Source organism: Talpa europaea (genome assembly GCF_964194135.1).
Source record: "Talpa europaea genome assembly, chromosome: 6".
NCBI classification, from domain to species: Eukaryota; Metazoa; Chordata; class Mammalia; order Eulipotyphla; family Talpidae; genus Talpa; species Talpa europaea.
The window spans coordinates 95,834,035-95,857,767 of record NC_140072.1 but is presented as its reverse complement, the minus strand read 5'-3'; the positions used below and the strand labels follow the sequence as shown (position 1 = coordinate 95,857,767).

Sequence of the window (23,733 nt, the reverse complement as noted above, 5' to 3'; positions counted from 1 at the left end):
TTGGGATGATAGTTCAATTCCAAATTAAATCCTGCAGAATTTTGAAAGATTTATACATATTGAGTTTATTTATTAACATCTGAAAATATGATCACCGATTTCAAGTGGATTTGTCATAATTAAGATATTTTTAATGACAGATGAAATGCCACTCTGTGTTTGGAACACAGTGACATGTTTCAAAGTAATATTTCATTCTCTTTTTAAAAATCATCAATTTTGGAAATGTACTATTAGGATGAAAATATATTATTTTAGAATCACTATTGACAAACCAGTTCTCTCTCTCCCCCTCTCTCCCTCCTCCATCCTTAATCCCATTTGCTCCCCTCCCTTCACTCCCTGCACCACCCCCCTCCATGGTAGATGGTACGTGAACAGTACATTACAACCACAGAAGGCACCCACATTGAGAGACCAGGGAACCAATCTGTCTGCAAGATTGGCATTTATGGCTGGAGAAAGCGTTGCCTCTACTTATTTGTTCTTCTCTTGCTCGTCATTCTTCTGGTGAATTTTGCTCTCACAATTTGGATTCTGAAAGTGATGTGGTTTTTCCCAGTAAGTATTTTTTCCTGGCAAGATGTTCTTGTTTTGTTTGTTGAATCACTTTAACCATATTGTATGAGTAGAAGCTTGCTTTAGTGTAATTGGTGTTTCTTCTCTGTCTGGGTCAGAATCAGTAGCAAAACAAACATATAAAATTTTAATCTTTTTACCTTTTTATTAAACTTCACTATGAACTATAGTGTACTGGGTGTTTTGTTTACTTTTACTGTAATTTTATTGTAATTTTTCTCATTAGTCATTGTTTCTACATGGTGAAGAAATCAGATTCATCCAAGTTTGAGATTTATTGAGTAATGATTGCTTAATGATCTAAGTGACTAATTTGTAAATTTTTTCAATTCATGCTTTCCTAATCTCATTCATATTTACTATTAAAATCTTACTTTCTTATTTTCCTAAAAGAACCCTTCATTTTGATATACAATAAATTCTTGTCCAGAGGTCAAATGATAATTTAACAACAGATTTAACAATAAAATATCAGTAGTCCTAAGGAGTTTATATTTTATTCTAATATCCTCATGTTTTCAGGATAGCTGAGTGATTTTATATGCTCTGATGATATTTGGTGTAATTTTTGAAAAAAAAACTCATTTAATGTAGAATGGCATAATTTTGCAAGATAGTCACAGTGAGAAAAAAACACCACAGTCAACATCACAGGGAGATTAATATATTTCCCATGTGTATCTGGACGGTGTGATACAGACATGGGCTTTTTATAATCAGATTACTCCTTGACTTACTAGCCTTTACTTTCTATGCTATTGCCTGTATCTTTTTATAGTTGTACAGCCAGTAGATACATTATTAATTTCATTGGCATAATACAATAAATAAATGTTTACTTTTCATACATGCAAAGAGGTGAAATACCAATCCAAACAAAATATAGCTTGAAATATGTTATTTAATATAAATTTAATATATTAAATATTTAGTATAAATGTTATACATTATATTAGTAAACAAAGATATATTTAGTCAAATTTAAGTAATGATTTCTAGTTAAAATGTGCAAAAACAATATTTTTGCAATGCCTGAATAGTATTTAGTTCTATTGTACAGTTTTACTTTATGAAAGTAATACAACATGTGGCATAGATGTTTTTGTATATTATCTGCACTTTATGTCTAAATTTAAAATACTTTAATACTTTTTGGAGACTTAATCAAGGTTGGAATCTTCAAATTACAAATTATGGGATCTTTCAGCTACACTGTTGACTAGACGGCCCTACGTCAATCTGAAGTAAGTTCCTCAGTTATGCAAAATGCTAAGTAAGATAATTTAAATGAGCCTGGGAAAAAGAAGCCACTCTGTGTCCCAGAGACTGTCAGACTTTCACAGTCGCACCTTTTGACTCTGACACAGTCAGTAAATATATATTGGTGAATAGAAATGTGCATTATATTAGAAACATGTGTGAATTAATTTTGCTGACTATATTAATATAAAGTGACCATATTGCTAGTTTGTGTTTTCACAGCATTTAAAACAAGTTTTAGGTGTTATAAATCTTTATTTATAACAAATAAATAGCTGCTGGGTGCTTTTCGCAACTTAGGATAGCTAATCACTGAGATCAGCAATTTTTTCCCATCACCACTGCGCTATTTCTAGCCTGTACTTCCTAGTGAGATGTCCTCTTTGAGCATGGTGTTTTCTTCAACACTGGACATCTGTTGCTAATTGGTAGTGAATATTGCGAATTCTTTAATGATGCCCTTCAACAAAAAAACCACTGAAGAATACCAGTGTTTATGGGATCAAAAGTTAAGATGCACAATGACATTGTCTTGCTGAAGTAAAAAAGAAAAGTTTTTTAAAAAACCCATTGTCTCATCTTTGCAACAGACAGGAATGGGTCACTTGCGTGTTATAAAAGATGGACTTCGCCTAGAAGGAGAATCAGAATTTTTATTCCCATTGTATGCCAAAGAAATACGCTCCAGAATGGTAAGAAAATGATGAAACATCTAAATAATTTGTATTTTAAAAATAATAAAAGGACAGAAATCCAATATATTTCAGTGATTTCTTAATGTTTTATGTACACACATTTTTCATATACTATAAAATACTTGTTATTAAGAACTTATTTCTGATATTACATTCTAAAGAGATTATTTTCATGTGCTTCAGACTAGAATTTGATGGCCTCACCAATTTTGACCATAGTAAAGGAGTTTAGAAATGAAAACTTTTACCAAAAACAATCTAGATCTCTTTCCATTAGTGCAAGTAATTTAAAACATAACACCACGCTTATTTCAAGGCATGTTAATTGTATGAGAGGTTTAGAAAGAAATTATTTTGTATTAATATGTTCTGTACTAATTATATTAATTACAGATTATCATCCTATGGTATTATCCAAAAATAGATGAAAAATCAACACTATAACTGTGTAATCTCAAATTAAAACTGTATCACCATTGTCTTCATTTACAAATATGGAATTTATAACAAGTAGAGTCAAGCAAAAAATAGACAAATTTTGTAAAATGTTCTGTTCTCCTTATGTGATGCTATGACCTCATTGTAGATATAAACAATTTGCTAGATTAAGTAATATTATCTAGATAAAATGTTAAAACTTCATCCAACTATAACTTACCAATTATATGAAGAATATACACTTCATTTTCATCCCATATAGAGGAAGAAAGGATATGTCAGTATTTCCTACAAGCAGATTTTGTTCCAGCTACTCTAGGAGAATTAGAAAGGAGACAAAAAGTCGCCACTGGGAAACATTTGGTCTTGTAAGAGAGGTAACTGTACACTACTCAACTGGACATCAGACCAACCGCCAAGTTCTATTACCAACTGTAAAGTGATAGAGTGAAACTTAAACACACACACACACACACACACACACACACATATTAAAGGAGAGATCCTCTAGCATGTAAAGCACAAGCAGGTATTAGGCACAATCATTTTACTTCTGAAAGTATCTCAATTGACACTATGACTTGGAATGTCACAGGCTAATACATAGAAGAGCCTGATTCTGTCAATTTATTAAATTAATACACTCACATCCATCTTGATGACATTTTGGTGTATTAAACAGAAGCACTATTAAAAACAAGGAGAATTACCATAAACTTTGATTAAAAAAAGGAAATCAAATATGAAGAAAGAACTCAAATATTAAAAATTAGCCTTTCCATTCTTACTCCTCAGAGTTAGGTTGAATGATCCCTTACCATATTTTTTAAGATGTGAGACAGGAAGAATAGTGTCGTGACTGAAATCAGATGCCTAGATCTTAGATCATAGCAAATTTAAAATTTTGTGTTTAATAATTCCTTGTTCTATATTATCAGATTTTTTTAAATCTCTAATACACCTTTTATAAAAAAATAGCAAAGTTATGCAAAGTATTATGTAAAGTATCTAAAGTATTTTAGATACTCATAAATTATTTTAAATATTTGAAAAGATACTTGACTACTAAAGTAGAAATAAGAGCAATGTATTTGATGGTTTATAACAAGGATGGAAGCCAAATGTATGATAAATAAACATCATGACAGGAAAAAACAAAACAGGGCCTTGCTGATGGCGCAGCGGGTTGAGTGCCGTGCTGTGAAGCTGTCTGTAGACCCCGCAGTGCGAGTTCGATCCCTGCCGGCTGGCGAGGGTCCCACATGGCGCAGCAGACCTCTCCTGTCTCGCCCCTTGCTCCCCTAAGCAGTGTATCTCTGTCATCTTCCTGTTCTCCTCCTTGCTCTGCATCGGTGGGTCCTCTCCCTCTCCCGCGCCTCTGGCCTGTAACCCAGCTCTTGTATAAAAATAAATAAATCTTAAAAAAACAAAATAAAAACAGCTAGAGTAATTGGAGGCTTCTCACTGCCTTTTCTGGAGTTTTCAAAACTGTTTTCAAAACTATTTGATGGATGCAGTCTTGCCTTTGCACTGTGTTGTTGAGCCCATGTGGGTTGTATACATGACTAGATACAGTTAAAGCCTCTATAAAACCTTGAGATTTTGTATGAGAGGTGGAAGTTAGGTACAGAAAACCACTTGTTTTGCTGCCCAAGGCAATGCAACTTAAGTTCTCTTGTTCATTAAAACTGCTACCTACCAAAAAAAAAAAATAAATAAAGAAATGAAAATACAGGCCTACATTAAGAAACAAAAAAGGGAGGCCTCCCTGGTGGTGCTAGGGGTTAAGCACAGCACTGTGAAGTTATCTGTGAGTTTGATTCCCAGCCAGGGAACTGACCCACATGGCGCAGCAGACCTCTCCTGTCTCTCCTGCTGCTTCCCTCGGCAATGTATTTCGGTAGATCTGCCTGTTCTACTCCTCACTCTTGTCTCTGGTGAAACCTCTCACCCCCCACACCTCTGGCCTGTACCCAGCTCTTGTATGCATAAATAAACGAATAAATCTTTGGGGGCCTCCCTGTGGCGCAGGCGGTTGAGCCCCGCACTGTGAAGCTGTCCACTGTCTCTGCAGGGCAGGTTTGATCTCAGCCAGCCGGGAGAAACCCGCACTGTGCGGCACATCTCTCCTGTCTCGCCCGCTGCTCCCCTCAGCAGTGTATTTCAGTCTGCCTGTTCTGTTCCCCGCTCTGTCTCTGGTGAATCCTCTCACCCTCCCACCCATCTGGCCTGTACCCCGGTTCTTATATAAATAAATAGATCTTTAAAAAAATAATAATTAAAAAAATCTTTAAAAATAAAAAAAGAAACAAAAAAGAGCTCAAACAAATAATCTAAACTTAACTCAGGGAACTAAAGAAATAACAAATGAAATCAAAAGCCATTAAAAAGAGGAAATAATAAAAATTATAGCAGAATTTAATGAAAAAAAAACAATAAAAATGATCAATGAAATGAAGAGCTTCTTCAAAAGATAAAACAGACATACCTCTAGGGAGGCTCATAAGAATAAAAGAGAAAAAACTCATAAGAATAAAAGAATAATAAAAGAAACAAAAGAGGAGAAGTTACAACAGACATCTCAGAAAAGAAATACAGAAAAATCATAAAAAACTACTCTGAACATCTTTATGCCAACAAATTGGAAAATCTCAAAAAAAAAAAGGACAAATTCTTAGAATTATGCACCTTTCAAGACTGGATCAGGAAGAAATAGAAAAATTGAACACACCATTTATAAGAAAGGAAATTGAAAATTTAATGCAAAGTCACACCCCTAAAAAAGCAAAAATTCAGAAACAGAATTTCACTACTGTGTTTTACCAAACCCTCAAAGATGAACTAATATCTATTTTTCACAAAATTTTCCAAGAAACTGAGGAAGACGAAATGTTTCCAATTAGCTTTTATGAGATGAACATTACTCTGAAAGCAGGTAAGAACATCACAATAAGAGAAAACAATAGACCAATATCCCTGCTATACAGAAATGCAAAAATCCTCATCAAAATTAGCAAACCAAATTCAACAATACACTAAAAGAATTACATATCATGACCAAGTGGGATTTATTCCTGGGATGAAAGTATGGTCCCATATATATATATATATATATAAATGTGATAATTATAAATATAGCCAACAGTTCAACTCAGATGAATGAAAACATGAAATGCTCTTTTACAGAAACCAAACAAATGATGAACTAAATTAATTTAAAATAAACTTCTAGACTATAAAATGAATGACTGCTTACCAAAAGGGAAGGAGGGGTGGGTAAATCAGGGAAAGGGCTCAATTGTGTAGTGAAGGATATAATTGGGCTTTTAGCAGTGGGTAAACATCTGTAAAATATACAGATGTTAATTGTAATGACATACAACTGAATCTTATATACTACTATAATGATACTTCAATTTTAAGAAAGGAAAAAATAAAGTAAATCTGAGGTTTTTTTTAAAAGCTCTTTTGCTACCGACTTGTCATCTATTAATATTACAAAATTTTTCTAAAGGATATCACTAGCTAACTATGAAAACAGAAAAATTAATTCACAAGAGGTAGCTCTCACCTTCCTCATCTGGAAAGTTGAAATAATGCCCCCTATACCTCACAGTAAACATTACAGTTACCTGTCAATTGTTTTACTTATCAAAAAAGTAGATTAAAGAACAAGTGAAATTCTATGTGAGAAGATTTGGTAAATAGTTCAGGGAATATTTATATTATTTTGTTATTAATATTGTTACAGAGCAATTTCTGCTTTACTATGAGCAAGAGAAAATCTAGTTATAAGTTCTTTTATTCTCACATAACAAGAAGCTGGAAAGGGCACCTACATCATGGGTTTAGCACTCAGCAACATTGGGGTCAGTATTTTTACCATCTCCTGCCTTCCCCAGAGTCACTAGCTATCTGCTGGGCCATATCCCAGGTATGTGGGCAGGAAATATGCAATGACATTGTGTGTAACCCTTTCAAATGTTTGCCCAAAAACTCCCAGTCCCACTCTCAGCAGATGTGAGATAATTTAAATCTCATTGGCTAGAAGCATGTCACTCGCTTATTTCTGCATGCAAGAGGGGATGAGAAAGCAATTAACCTTTCTATCCCCGCAGTGGAAAGCAAGGGTGACAAAGGATTTGAGGATCCTCCTTGGATCAGACAACATAAGTGCTTCCCAGAGTAACTTCCTTAGTCTAAGAATGGGAGTGTATCTCACAGCTCTAACCTGAGCCCTATCCTACCATTCCAGGAGAATGATAAAAAAAAAAGAGCATGGAAATTGGCAACTAAAGACTAGGTTCTGTCATGGAAATGTCACTCACTAGCTGTAACTTTGGGTGAGCTATAATTTAACCTCTTTGAATTTAATTTCTTTATCTATGTATTAGGAGTAATGATACTTCATAATGTGAAGGATGAAATGAAAGAATGGATGCTACTGGTGAATTATTATTAATTCTTATTATCATGCTAGTTAGAAAATTATTAACAGTGCAAAAACAAGTATTAACGTCTCACAGGATTAAATGTGAGACAGATCCATCTGTTTTCAAAAAGCAAGTTGGAGAATTTCTCGCCAGGTAGATAAAATTCCAAAGGGCTCTTTCCTTTATGAAAAAAAAAAAAAGACATTATTCCCTATAACTTTGGAAGATATTTGATTTCCTCTGAATGAGCGATAAAACTATCTAAATCCAACAACCAAAAATTACTATATTCCTTTTGAAGAAAATTGTTTATATAAAAGCAAATAATGTATAAAAAAAACCCCACCCAATCAGAACTATGATTGAAAACACTTGAGTGTTTATAAAACCACTTTATCTCTCAAAAAAAAAACTGAAAAATATATAGGGTTGGCCAAATAAATTTGGAAAGCTTTTAAGTATGTGAGAAACCTTTGCATTTTGAATGTAAGCACTTCTATTTATTATAGAAGTGCTAACCATATTATAGAAGATTTGATTTATCTTCTTGAAATATATTGTGTCCTAGAGATAAATAATAAAAATGAAATTTTAATTACTTGTAAAAGAGAAAGTACTATTAATTAAACCCATGAAAGAGGATCACTGGATCTGTGACTGGAGAAACTATTTTATATCAACCCTAAATTTATATATAAATATAAAATATAGTCACTTAAAATAGTATCCATCTGGCTAATTTTGTAAATCCTTTCCTAGGACACGTCTCTGCTTCTACAGTCAACTCAGAATGTGACTTTAAATGCACGAAACTCTGAAGGAGAGGTCACAAGCAGATTAAAAGTGGGTGAGTCCAGCTTCATCACAATAATTTGTAATCATGTGGCCCATAAATAGTTGAAATGAATGGATGAATTTGCTTTTTCTTCTAAACAATTCAAAGTTATTTAGGAATGATCAAAGTATGAGTTTTGCAATTAGGCTGTGTTGACAACAGAAAGAATAATTATCACACGGGAGGATGGTCCGAAATAATTTATTTATTTTTTAAAGATCTATTTATTTATGCATACAAGAGCTGGGGCACAGGCCAGAGATGCAGGGGGGTGAGAGGATGAGCGGATTCACTAGAGACAGAGTGGGGAACAGAACAAGCAGATTGACTGAAATATTCTGCTGAGGGGCACAGTGGGTGAGTCAGGAGAGGTCTGCCGCGCCATGTGGGTTGCTCCCTGGCAGGCTGGGGATCAAACTCATGCTGCAGAGGCTGTGGACTGGCCCATAGTGTGGTGCCCAACCCCCTGTGCCACCAGGGAGGACCTGGCCTGAAATAATTTAATTAAAATTATTTTGATTACAAGAACTAGAGGACCATTCAAGATCAAGGTAAAGTTAATGACCTCAAGAGAACAGAGTTCCACGCTCAACTTTAGGAGCTGACCTCGAGAGAACAGAGATCAGAAGGCTAAAGGCCTCCCTTGCCCATTTTCTTTCTAGACACTTCTTTTCCAATATATCTCAACTGATCATTTTCACTTGGTATTACCACTGCATCAGTTTTAACTCTATTTAGCCTCCCTGATTCTCTATCTGATTGACGAAAGCTCTCAGTGCCAACCAATGTAGTCTTGAACATCATGAACTATAAATTCATAACAAAGTTCTCTAATTGGCCCAACTCATCTGTTCAACCAACTACCTTGGGTCAGCTATGTACACCCATGAGTCAGCTAAGGCCAGAGAATGAGGTCATATGGAATTGAGGTCGCATGAAATCAAGCATGGTGAGAAAATGATTACAAAGAAAGAATATAGATTTAAAACAAACAAAAAGAGCAAACCAGCTGGTACAAGGAATATGTATGCATTCTCTGTACTATCAAACATGCTATGCATTTGCTAAATCTAAGAAATTGGATGGCCCTTAAGATTATGAGAAAATATATGATAAGTGTACTGCTAACACAAATGGGTAACTTTAAGTGTCTCTCCTTTTAATTTTTTTTTTTTTTTTTTTTTTTTGGTGGGACCCTCGCCGGTAGCCAGGGAACAAACTGGCCCTGCAAAGGCTGCGGGCAGCCTCGCAGCCCAGCGCTCAATCGCTGCGCCATCAGGGGAGGCCCAAGTGTCTCTCCTTTTAAACGACTTTTACAAAACAGAATAATGTTACAATAGAAACTACAGCTATGTATTAACCCAATGACTCCTTTTTTTATTGTACTAATACAGATGCTCCACATTTTATGTTCTACTTTAATCTATATAAGTATCCTAAATAATGAATTGTATTCTTTTGCTTAAAAGTTTGTTTGATTATAATGTCTAATGAAATAAATTCTCAGTGGATCTAGAGACAAACATATACATTTTTGAACTTGTCAAAATTATATTTTCTTGAAGAGTTTTATAGTATTTGTGATTTATCTTTTTCATTTTCTCTTTAAATTATTTCACTCTCTATAGATATTGTGTGACCCATCTTTTTTATGTGGTTAGTTTCTATAGACTGTCAAGTAATTAATAATATGTAAAGAATCTGCAATATTTTTTCTGTCCCTTAAATGGCCCTTCACTAACATCTCTCATCTGTCTTCCCACACTTTTCTCGATTTGTCTTTGTTACCACAGAACCTTTGAGAAATCAGAATTGGAAGCAGGAATGTGGTCAATTATAGCCCTAGGACTTGTAAATTATTGTCCTTTGACTCAAAGTTTGTAGTTTGAGTCATCCCTGTCTTCAAGTAATTAGCTGAAAGTGTAGTTTCTTTATAATTTTTATAGTTGTGAAAATATTCCATATAACATGGGGAGGAGATTTGAGGAATTAAATTACAATCAAGTTACCACTGAATTAAATATTGTGCAAGATGGGAAGGTCGAAAAAGCCAGTTTAAACCTGGGAGAGTATTCCAAGAGATGAGATGGATGGAGCAAGATGGCCTGTCTGAGCTGTGTCCATGGAGATCTTTTGGTCACAGAAAGGCTTACAAATTGAAAATAAAACCAAGATTTTTTAGTCAAAACAGATATAACTTCAACAAAGCAATCTGAGAATAAATAAAAGGGGATTCATCCAAGATAATTGCCATGAATAGCACTGAGGTTTAATTACAGAGTCGAAAAACATAATGGTAATAAATCTTAAATATTTAGAAATTTGGTATTACTGGGTGAGATAGCATATGTAAAAATAGATATTTAAACACTGCTTATAGTAAATATTTTACAATAAACTTTTAAATTAATTCCTCAGGTCCCAAAATGGTAGATGTTCAGAGTCAACAGTTTCAGATCAACAACAAGGATGGCAAGCCACTGTTTACTGTTGATGAAAAGGAAGTGGTAATCGGTGTAGATAAACTTCGAGTAACTGGTATGTAGTAATTCTGGTTTGTTTATTTGTAACTTTTTTTATTGGGGTAATATTGGCTTAACAAAGCTATATAATTTAGAAGTATAGGTTCACACCTCTTCAGGTGTATGGTATCATACCATACCCAACACCAAAGCACCCATAATCTTCTTCTGTAGACATTCACCCTTTTGTCCCCCCACTCCTCTTTTCAGTACCCTCATTCTGTAGTCCTAGTTCAAACTAGAAAATTCATAACCTATGTGACAATACACATTAAAGCAGTTTTTTTCCCTAAAAGACAAAGAAATCTAATTATAGGAAATTGATTAATCCCTAATCAATAAATGGCCAGGTTTCCCAAATACCTTGGTCATCAGAAATCCAGCAGTGTATAGTTAGGAGAATACACACTTGATAGATGTAGATTTTTTATTCCTATGTCAGCTGCATGATCACAGGCAATTTATTTAATCTTAGTATGCTGTTTCTTCATTTTAAAAAATGGGTTGATTTCTACTGTATGAAATTGACAATAAAGGTTTTGGTTGAGTATTATTGTACTGCAGGGCAATGAAGTCTTTGGGGAAAATTCTCAAATAAATAGCATAGAGGCAGGAGGGGAGCGGCACCCACCGCCGGGGCAAACTGGGTGCGCAGGGGAGCGCATTCTCGCAGCAGCATTTTGGAGCAGGGACCTTTCTTTGGTGGAGACTGCTTGAAGTTGGAGCAGGGCTCCCGGAGGAGCCAGAGGTGAGCTGGGAAGTTCGCCCACGCCAGGCCCCTTCTGGCCTGCAGTCTGAGCCCAGAGGGGAGTGGCACCCACCACTGGGGCAGACCGGGCGCGCAGGGTAGCATGTCCCCCGCATCGCCATTTTAGAACAGGGACCTTTCTTCAGTAGAGACGGCTTGAAATCAGCAGAAGGCTCCCAGAGGAGCCAGAGGTGAGCTGGGAGGTTTGCCCACGCCGGGCCCCTTTTGGACTACAGTCCGAGCCCAGAGGGGGGCGGCACCCATTACCAGGGCAGACCCGGCACACAGGGGAGCATGTCCCCGGCATCGCCATTTTGGAGCAGGGACCTTTCTTTGGTGGAGACTGTTTGAAACTGGCAGAAGGCTCCCAGAGAAGCCAGAGGTGAGCTGGGAGGCTCGCCCACACCAGGCCCCTTCCTGCCTGCAGTCCGAGCCCAGAGGGGAGCGGCACCCACCGCCGGGGCAGACTGGGCGCGCAGGGGAGCATGTCCCCCACATCGGCATTTTAGAACAGGGACCTTTCTTCAGTAAAGACTGCTTGAAACTGGCAGAAGGCTCCCAGAGGAGCCAGAGGTGAGGTGGGAAGTTCGCCCAAGATGCCGGCCAGTACCAGCAACACAGTGTCCCAAGGAATACGGCAAATTAGAAAACAGGCAGTAGGGAGTAGAAAAACCACATGCAAACCAGGAACTCCTCAGGAAAAAAGCACAGCACAAAAAGAAAACCACCTACCAGATTGCAACAACAGTAACTTGGAAGAACTTCTGAGCCTTCCAGAAAGAGAATTTAAAATTGCAATGATTAAAAAACTGACAGAAGTCATAAAGGAAAACAATGATAAGGGAAAAATAATTAACGATCAGAAGAATGAAACTGAGTCCCTAAAGAGGGAAGTAAAAGAAATGCAGGAGATCAAAGAATTAATGGAGGCGCTAAGAACTCTGGGAAAAGCAATGAAAGCAGAATAGATGAAATGGAAGAACGAATAAGTACTCTTGAAGACACAGAAAGAAAAAGAACTAAAACAGAAAAGGAAAGAGAAATACGAAGGAAAAAGACAGAAGAAAGACTTTGGGAACTATCTGACTCCATGAGGAAAGGAAATATAAGAGTTATAGAAATCCCAGAAGGAGAGGAGAGAGATATAGGAACAGAGAAAATATTCAAGGAAATAATTGAAGAGAACTTCCCAAACGTGAAGAAGGAGCTGAAAATTGATATACAAGAAGCAAGAAGAACACCAAACTTCCATGACGAAAGGAAAAATACAGCAAGACACATAATAGTAAAGCTCCCAAGAATTCAAGACAAGGAAAAAATAATGAAGCTGACAAGAGGGAAGAAACAGATAACATTCAAAGGAAAACCAATCAGGTTGACATCAGACATCTCCGAAGAAACACTAGGGTCAAGGAGAGAATGGAGGGACATAGTCAACAGACTCCAAGAAAACAGATGCCAACCAAGAATACTCTATCCCGCAAAGCTCTCCTTCCTCTATGAAGAAAGAATAAGGACCTTCCCAGACAAACAGAAACTCTGGAATTTCATTACAACTAAACCCCCACTTCAAAAAATACTAAAAGGAGTCCTAAAGCCAGAACCTCAGAGGGACGAATAACAACTAAAGAAGGCCAAAAAAAAATAGTTATTAAAAGAATAAATAAATAAAATCAAAGGAAAGACAAACACAATGGCAAATACAGATGCTAACATATCAATACTAACTTTAAATGTAAATGGACTAAACACTTCAATAAAAAGACACAGAGTCGCAAGCTGGATTAAGAAACAAAACCCAACCTTTTGAGCTCTCCAGGAAACACATTTAGCTACAAAAGATAAAAATAGACTCAAAGTTAAAGGATGGAAAACTATCCTACAAGCAAATGGACCAAAAAAGAAGGCAGGAACAGCTATACTCATATTAGATAAAACAGATTTCAAACTGAAAAAGATAAAAAGAGACCCCAACAGTCACTACATTATGATCAAGGGGACAATACTTCAAGAAGAAATAACACTCATTAACATATATTCACCAAACGAAGGAGCACCAAAATATATCAGACAACTATTGTCATCTCTGAAAACAGACATCAGAGAAAACACATACGTAGTGGGAGACTTCAACACACCACTATCAACAATGGATAGATCAACGAGACAAAAAATAAGTAAAAACACTAAAGCTCTAAATAAGGATCTAGAGAGCTTGGGCTTAACAGACATCTGCAGAACACAAAACCCAAAAAAATCTGAGAACACATTTTTCTCAAGTGCACATGGATCATTCTCCAGGATCGATCACATACTGGGACACAAGACAAACATCAACAGATACACCAAGATTGAAATCATACCAATGATCTTTTTGACCATGAAGGCATCAAACTAGAAATAAACCATAAAAAGAAGGCAAGGTACACTCCTACCTCATGGAGATTGAAACCCACACTACTGGAAGACCACTGGAATGATGAAGAGATCAAAGAAGAAATTAAAAAATTCTTTGAATTGAATGACAATGAGGACACCAATTTCCTAAATGTATGGGATGCAGCAAAAGCAGTAATAAGAGGAAAATATGTAGCAATAGAGGCTTACATCAAGAAACAAGAAAGAACTTAAAGAAACAACCTAATCTCGAAGCTCAAAGATCTAGAAAAGAACAACAAAAAACCCGAAAACTAGTAGAAGAAAAATAATAAAAACCAAAGCAGAAATAAATGAAATCAAAATTAAAAAAATAATCCAAAAGATCAATGAAACCAAGAGCTGGTTCTTCAAAAAAATCAATAAAATAGACAAACCCCTAGCCAGGCTCACAAAGGAAAAAAGGAAGAAAGCACAAATAAACAGGATCATAAATGAAAGAGGAGACAGCGGACACAGCAGAAATTAAACGAATAATCAGTAACTACTATGAACAGTTATATGGAAACAAGTTCAACAATCTAGAGGATATGGACAAATTCCTACAACTCTATGATCACCCAAAGCTAGATAAAGAAGAAATAGAACACCTAAACAGACCAATTACAAGTATGAAATTGAAACGGTAATCAAAAACCTCCCCAAAAACAAAACCCCAGGACCTGATGGATTTACAAATGAATTCTACCAAACATTCAGAAATGAATTAGTGCCTATCCTTCACAAACTCTTCCAAAAAATTGAGAAGGAAGGGATAATACCAAACACGTTCTATGAAGCCAACATTACACAAATACCAAAACCGAACAAGGACAACACAAAAAAGAAAACTACAGGCCAATCTCCCTAATAAACACTGATGCAAAAATCCTCAATAAAATTTTAGCTATCAGAGTCCAACAATGTATCCATAAGATAATTCACTACGACCAAGTAGGATTCATTCCAGGGACATAAGGATGGTTCAACATCCGAAAATCAATCAACGTTATCCAACACATCAACAAAAAGAAATATAAAAACCATATGATAATATCAATAGATGCCGAGAAAGCTTTCAACAAAGTACAACACCCATTCATGATAAAAGCCCTTGAAATTCTTGAAATTCTTGGGATACAAAGAACATACCTCAACATCATAAAGGTCATATATGACAAGCCAACAGCCAGTGTCATTCTCAATGGTGAAAAGCTGAAAACATTTCCATTAAGATCTGGAACAAGACAAGGATGTCCACTCTCACCAATGCTTTCCAATATAATACTGGAAGGCCTAGCCAGAGCAATAAGACAAGAGAAAGACATACAAGGAATCCAAATAGGAAAAGAAGAAGTCAAACTATCACTATTTGCAGATGATATGATAATATACATAGAGAACCCCAAAAACTCCACAGAAAAACTAATCAAACTAATCAATCAGTTCATTAAAGTGGCAGGATACAAAATCAACATGCAAAAGTAGTAGCCTTCCTAAACACAAACAATAAATCTGAAGAAGAAGAAATAAAAAAAACTATCCCTTTTATTAGCGAAACAAAAAAAATCAAATACTTGGGAATAAATCTAACAGAAGAGGTAAAGGACCTATACAAAGAAAACTATAAAACACTGTTAAAAGAAATAGAAGAAAATACAAAGAAATGGAAAGACATCCCCTGCTTATGGATTGGAAGAATAAATATTATTAACATGGCCATACTACCAAAAGCAATATACAGTTTCAATGCTATTCCAAACAAAATTTCAATGTCATTCTTCAAAGAAATAGAAAAATTATTGATGAAATTCATATGGAATCACCAAAAACCCCAAATAGCCAAAGCTCTCCTGAAAAAAAAGGGAATGGAGGCATCACACGCCCAGACTTCAAACTATACTACAAAGCCATAATCATCAAAACTGCATGGTATTAGAACAAGAACAGACACACAGACCAATGGAATTGAATAGAAAATCCAGAAATAAACCCCCAGATTTATGGTCAACTAATCCTTAACAAAGGAGCAAAAATATGCATTGGAGTTAAAGAAAGTTTGTTCAATAAATGGTACTAGGAAAACTGGGTTGCTACATGCAAAAGAATGAAGCTTGACTACTACCTCACACCATACACAAAAACCAACTCAAAATGGATTAAAGAACTAGACATAAGACCTGAAACCATAAAATACATAGAAGGAAATATAGGCAAAACACTACATGATATGCACATCAAAGACATCTTTACAGATACATCACCCAAAGCAGTGATAGTGAAGGCAAAGATCAACAGCTGGGACTACATCAAATTAAGAGCTTCTGCACAGCAAAAGAGACAATAACAAAAACAAAGAGAAATCCCACCGACTTGGAGAACATGTTTGCACACAACACTAATGATAAAGGACTGATCACAAAAATTTACTAAGAGCTGATGAGACTCAACAACAACAAAGAAAATAACCCAGTCAAAAAATGGGCAGAAGAGCTAAAAAGATACTTCTCTGAAGAGGAAATGCAAATGGCCAACAGGCATATGAAAAAATGTTCAACATCACTTGTAATCAGGGAAATGCAAATCAAAACTACCATGAGATACCATCTTACACCATTGAGAATGGCACATATTAAAAAAACTAGCAACAACAAATGTTGGCGAGGTTGTAGAGAAAAAGGAACTCTCTTGCACTGTTGGTGGGAGTGCAAACTGGTCCAACCACTATGGAGAATTGTGTGGAGATTTCTTGACCTACTAAACATAGAGCTTCCATATGATCCAGCAATTCCACTCCTAGGTATTTACCCAAAGGACATAGAAACATCAACTCCAAAGAGCACCTGCACCCCTATGTTTATAGCAGCACTATTTACAATAGCTAAGCTTTGGAAACAACCCAAATGCCCAAAAATAGATGACTGGATCAAGAAGATGTGGTACGTATACACCATGGAATATTACTCAGCATTCAAAAAAGATAAATACATGCAATTTGCAGCAACATGGAGGGCACTGGAAGGGATCATGCTCAGTGAAATAAGCCAGAAAGAAAAAGAAAAATACCGGATGGTCTCACTCATAGCAGGAATTTAGAAAACATAAATAAGGGACCAGGAAAATGAATAACTATAAGAAAGTGAAAATCAAAATCAACAAAAACTATGAACCAGAGACAAACTATAAGGGGTGGGGAGTGGGGAGGGGAGGGCTTGGGGTCAAAATAAGGGGGTTGCAATTGTATGGGGAATATAAAGATAAAATTTATAAAAATTTCAAAAAAAATAAATAGCATAGAGGCTTCAAACCCAGGTCATCCTATACAATGCATTAGCAAAATGCTCATTTTTTTTAGCCTAGACCTCTTTATAAGCTATGACATCAATTTTAGTATAACAGAAGAGAAAAATCATATATTACCTGCATGCATATATCAGAATCACTTGGAGATTTTGCCTATATATATATTGTCTGTCTGTAATGGAACCTAAGAATATGCATTTCTTACAAGTATTCAATTGATGCTGATGCTGAAGTGCCAGGGGGCACATGTTACAAATGCAATGGAAAGGGACTGAATTCTTTGAACAGGGTATTCTCTGATTTAATATATATCTTAAGATCAATATAACCATTAAAAGGAAAGAGAAAAGAATGGAAACAATAAGACCAGTTAAGAGGATGTTACTAGTAGTATGTGATAGAAGATGGTGACCTAGACTAGGTAATAGCAATGACATAGAGGGAAGCTAATGACTCCAGATTAAGGGTTAACATAGAAACTGGGATCAAATGGATAGCAGGCATTTGGGAGGGAATCAAAGATGAAAGATGCACTTGTTTGTAAATGATAGCCTTACTCCTTTGGTTATGGAGAAGCCTGAGGAGAATAATTTAGCAGAAAGAACCTTCAGTTAATACTGTAGACACATTAATTGAATATATCTGTGAAAAGGCCAAGTGAATGGATGTGCCAAATCAGCTATTGGCTATGTGAGCTATCTATTGCTCAAAGCTTAAGTCTTGATTAGAGATGTAAATGAAGCTATCATCAATTAACTGAACTCTGAGATTAATAGATAAATTGTGGAGCATATATTCAATGGAATATTACACAGCTGTGAAGAAAGATGAAATGGTGGCATTTGGGACAAAAAGGATGAAACTTGAGGTAATTATGCTGGATGAAATCAGTCAAAAAGTGAAAGACAACTTCAGATGGTTTCACTCATCTGTGGGAAATAAATACCCCAAAAGTAATTACATGCTAAAAATAGAAGGAATAAAAATTTGAACTCAGAATAAAGGGTTAGGAAGAGGGAGGCAGATGGAGTATGGCATAGGTGGTTTGGTGGAAGGTCTTTAAAAAAATGAGAAAAAGGGGCCTTCCTGGTAGTGCAGGAGTTAAAGACAGCACTATCAAGCTATCACCAGCCACTGCAGTGCAAGTTTGATCCCCAGCCAGGGAGCTGACCCACATGGTGCAGCAGACCTCTCCTGTCTTGCCCGCTGCTCTCCTCAGCAGTGTGTTTCAGTGGGTTTGCCTGTTCTGCTCCCCACTCTGTCTCTGGTGAGTCCCCATACCTCTGGCCTGCACCCCATTTCTTTATGCATACATAAGTAAATCTTTTTAAAAAACAACAAAAACAAAAGTATTAGTTATCTTGTTAATCACTTACTTAGCAGAAAAATTTTTTAAAAAATGAGAAAAAAATTTACTGAATGCTGAGATATGCCAAAACTAAAGGTGAGGTAAAGGAAGAGTAAATACCAAAGGAGTGTGAGAAGGAAGACAATGTTAAGGGAGAAATACCACAAGAGCCATGGAATCAAGAGAGTCTATGTTCTTGCAAAGAGGTCCAGAAAATAGGAGGAGAGAAATTACCATTGAATTGATTATTATGGTCATTATTATCTTAACACAAGCATTTTCATGGACAAAAAACAGTTTTAAGTGGTGACAATGTGAATGGAATAGACAATAGAAACATTACGTGGAAGTTTGGCTGTAAAGCAAAGCAATGGATTTTTTTTTTTTTTTTGGCAGCACTTGAAATGCCATATTTGTCCATAAAAGTCCAATAGAAGTGTAAGGTTAATCTTATAAACATGATTTCTGTAGATACAAAAAATCTAACAAAGGTCAGGGTGGGTATCATCCACTGTTTGAACAGAAGTATTAATATTAAACTCTTAAGTACTCGAACAGTATCATGGTGGGAAGAATGGTCAACGTTGAACTCCGTCAACTGCCTTCACTACCATTTCAATTGATTTTATATCTTTTTTTTTTTTCTTCATTCGGTTTTTTTTTTTTTATAGAGGCATGTTTATTTATTTGTTTGTTTGTTTGTTTTGTTTATACATGCACTGGGTACAGTCAGAAGCACGGGAGGGTGAGAGAATTCACCAGAGCCAGAGCGGAGAACAGAGCAGGCAGAAGGACCGAAGTACACTGCTGAGGGGAGCAGCGGGCGGCAGGAGAGGTCTGCGCACCATGTGGGACCCTCCTCCGGCAGCCGGGGATTGAACCGGTGCCGCTGAGGCTGCGGGCAGCTTCGCAACCCAGCGCTCAACCGCTGCGCCACCGGGGAGGCCCACAATCTGTATCTTCACTATAAATTGTTCCAGGATCTAGAGGGGAAGAATTGTGTCATCCAAATACTTTCGATACTTTATAGGAGAAATGACCAGATCATTTACTGTCTAATCTCAGTGACATATTCTAAAAAAAGTTATCATAAAGTTCAACTGAGTTTTTTTTCTTTTTGGATTATGCTTCCCCACATAAATATATTTATACAGGGTCATATTATACAGGATAGTTTTATTTATATGATATAGTAGAACTTTTTTCTGTTAAAAATTAGAAAAAAATTAGAATATACAATCAAAAATTTGTACTATTTCCCACAGGAAACAGATATTACACCAATTTTTAATATAATTTTGATTGGGAATATTAAATATGATTACAAATATAAATGAAATATAATTACATTGAAAATCAACAACCATTTACTGACAGTTATTTTATGAAACTATTTAGAGGCATCCATTTTTATATGCAAATAGATCTTAGGAGTATTTGAGACTTAACAGTAATGGTATAATCAACATCACATAATTTGAGCATTTACAAGTCAAATAATAAAAAGTTGCTCCTCTTAGTTAAACATAGTACTTTTATTATTATTATTATTAACATGTTATTTTACAGACTGCCTATCAATGTATTACCATTATCACATGCTACTATAATATCACTAATTGGTAATATTAGAAGTTAAGTCCTTGGCATGCATTTAAAAACTAATTATGGAGTTACATTTCCTTGTAAAATAGTGCCATTGACACTCTTAAAAATTTAGCTCATGGGGGAAAAGAATTGAAGTGGTGTTAAAATAATAATTGCCTTTAAAATTATAGCCTATTGCAATTTCTAGCTGGATTTTGTAAAGACTGTATGTTTATAGTTAAAATGTGTTGAGACTTTTTCTCTTACTCATGAATTCATTTGTTTATATAAAATAGATAAAAAATAATTATACAAGTTTATGGCCTGCATTCCTTTTGTTCCTAGCTATGGAAAGTAATGATTATTTTTTGATGATTATTTTAAAGTTCATCCTAGTTTCTTCATAGCAGGTTTTTCTAGTCACGTTTTGAACAGTTATATAAACCTAGACAATAAATCTACCTAGTGAATAAAACTATAGTGTATCTCTACCTGTCTTATTAATGGATGATTTGAAGTGGTTTTTCTTTATTTTTTTCTTTTACATTTTGTCAATCAGGAAAAGCAAGGGGGGAAAGAAAAGGATAAAGGGGAAAAGGATAAAGGATAACACGTGCATACTATGTTAAATTATTTCCCATGTCAAATAGAAAAATGTTTTTATATTTCAGGCAAACCAGACATTGAACTACAAAATTTGATTAGCACAGTTTATTGTGGAAACTCCAATCCTCAGTATAGCCTTACTTTACATAATGACTTCCATTATCATTTAGCTTTGCTTAAGTAGTATTTTAAGAGGTATATCCTGTTACAGCATGTGTGAACATCTGTTTCTCATCTGAATATAAATTGCATGAAATGTTACCCTTCACTTTTGTTTTTTTATTTCAGTTGATTATATTTTTCTGTTAACTATGTTACTAAATCTGGTTTGTAATTTTGACATTTCGTTTTATGTTGATTAAAGTCTCTTTTACTTATGTGCCACAAACTATTATTTCTTGAGTGAGGGCTTTCAATGTATGCTTTGTTCATCCTTCATATTTAAATGTTACTGAAGAAGCAGTAGCTATATTAACAAAACTGATCTAGTTAGCAATACTGTGCTGAAAATGTGAGGATATTGTAAATTGTTAAATTAGTAAGGGTTGCTGACAAAACCTTTTAGCTCAGACTTATGATTTCTCAAACTAGTGTCTGGGAAACTTTCACACCAGCAATTTTATTTCAATGCTAAATATCAAAACCAGTGCAAAAGTATATTTGAAAGTAAACATTTGAATTGCTTTCAGTGTTTCTTAAAAAGGAAACTCTGCACAATGTAAGACAGTTCTGGGCCACTTCTGGAACCAAGAAGGAGACGAACAGATTATTTGCAAACTGCAAATGGGCCCTGCGACAGGGGAGAGGCCTAAAAGACTGGTGGGGAGGTACCAGAAGGGCCAAAGGAGGCACGTCAAAAAAAAAGGGGTAGAGCTTAAGACAGGCAGCTGCACCTAGGTAAATCATAAAAAAGTATTTTTATCGTGGTGGCGCCGGCGGTTGAGCGCAGCGCTGTGAAGCTGTCCACAGCCTCTGCAGCGCTGGTTCGATCCCGGCCGACCAGCGAGGGTCCCACATGGTGTGGCAGACCTCTCCTGTCTCACCTGTTGCTCCCCTCAGCAGTTTATTTCGTCAGTCTGCCTGTTCTCTTCCCCACTCTGTGTCTGGTGAATCCTCTCACCCTCCCGCGCATCCAGCCTGTACCCCGGTTCTTGTATAAATAGATAAATAAATCTTTTTAAAAAAAGTATTTTTATAAGCAGTGTGGTGCTACTTAATCTGTATAAGCCAATAAAAATAAGAAATGTTTTAAATATAATATGAAAGATATATTTCCTTATCAAATCCTTTACTTTTCCAGGGAACTGGATTGTTTGTTCATTCTTAAATTGTCACATTTTCCTGTCTATAAGCTACTGTATTGAAAATCATTGTCCACACCCTCCATATATTTAAAACAGTGCCAAGGGGGGAGAGAGGTCACTATCTGTGATTTCTGTTTGTGTGCTGACAGTTATAAGACACCACTCAGGCTTAGGTGCAACAACAATGGGGTTTATTTGCAAAGGGGCAACTGGGGAAAAGAGTTTCTAAGATCACCAGTGGCTGGCTCTTGCTCCAGATAGCATCCACTGTACCCAGTAGTCTAAAACAAAAGCTGCTCATGCAAGATGGGGCAGTCCCTTAGTAAAAGCCTGGAGCTGGTGGCACTCTGCAAGCAGTGCACAAGGATACAATTCGTGGTGGCAGCTAGAGGTGTGGGACAGTGCTAGACTTAACAGCACCAGGGGGAAATGCTGGACAACCAGAAGCAGTGGAGCTGACAGAGTGCCAGCCTCTGTAACAAACATGTGGATTCCTAGAAATCAGAAATTCAATTTCAAATATTTAAAACTTTTTGCTTTTCTATAAATGTCCTGTAGTGCTCTAAGAAACAGATAGTATAAGATACAAGTTTTAGCCATAAAATTGAATAAATTCAATCACCCTAAAATAATGTGCTGAAGCAATTTTCAACAGAAATTACTACTTTTTCAATTTACGGATTAAATATTGCACTCTAATTTTAAAATAAGTATTTATAAATGCTTTGAAAAGTATTTTGTGTCTAGGAACCTAGTGAAATCACGTAATCCTTGGAAAAGTAAGAAAGCAGATCTATGCCAGTTTTTATTATCTACAACTCAAAGGACCTACACAAATCCAGCAACAAAGATGTCGGCTAATTCTTTAATTTGTTTAGTGTCATTTACTTAACTTTTGTAAAATGATACATTTTGTTTCTTGTCTAGGTCCTGAAGGGGCTCTTTTTGAACATTCAGTGGAGACACCCCTTGTAAGAGCCGACCCTTTTGAGGACCTTAGGTAAGAATTTTGTTCAAATATAAACAAGTTCTCTTGTGGAAGATAGCTGGATATGTGCTGGGATAATGTTTTAGTAGTTATTTTCAGATTCTTACTCCATTTGTTGTCTTTATCTTCATGACTTTCTGCTTATAATTAATCATTATGTATTCACATCCAGTGATATTAGTCCCACCCCAACCCATGGCCACACTTTTCTACCTTCCGTTTCTATAAATTTGACTACTCTAAGTGTACCTCATATAAGTGGAATTACCTCTTTGTCCCTTTATAGCTGGCTCACTTCACTTAACATGTCTGTAACCTTTAGTACATCCTTAAATAATATCAGAATATATAAAATTACCTAATTCCTGCTATATATGCCCATGTATATTTACTTTATCATTAGACTACTGAATGTCATTTACTGCTGTAACTGTATATTCCAAATACAAATAGTATATTTGTATTGTATTAAACAACAAATAAATAATACCATTGTGAACTTGCAAAGTGAGAGCCTCAAGGCCTTTAAGCATATTTGTGAGTATACAGTGTCATTGTGCTGCAGAAGCCATGGCTGACCCCGCTTCTCTTTCAAGATGCTCTCCTTAATTGCTCTGCCAGCAAAATGATGGAAATATGTGTGAACTTCTTGACTTTGAGAAATGTTTCTAA

The 23,733-nt window shown here is 35.8% G+C and overlaps 1 protein-coding gene across 1 annotated transcript in view; it reads left to right on the top strand.

Annotated features, from left to right (window-relative positions):
- Positions 1-366: 366 nt before the first annotated feature.
- The window catches only part of SGCG (sarcoglycan gamma), a gene marked incomplete at both ends in the record, with an annotated part of 28,525 nt that continues 5,158 nt past the window's right edge, over positions 367-23,733 (top strand). Inside the window, 5 exons of the mRNA XM_084234475.1 lie at positions 367-561; positions 2,430-2,531; positions 8,165-8,252; positions 10,659-10,778; positions 23,001-23,073. Coding sequence (XP_084090601.1) covers positions 367-561; positions 2,430-2,531; positions 8,165-8,252; positions 10,659-10,778; positions 23,001-23,073 — 578 coding nt within the window. The remainder of the gene's footprint in view (positions 562-2,429; positions 2,532-8,164; positions 8,253-10,658; positions 10,779-23,000; positions 23,074-23,733) is intronic.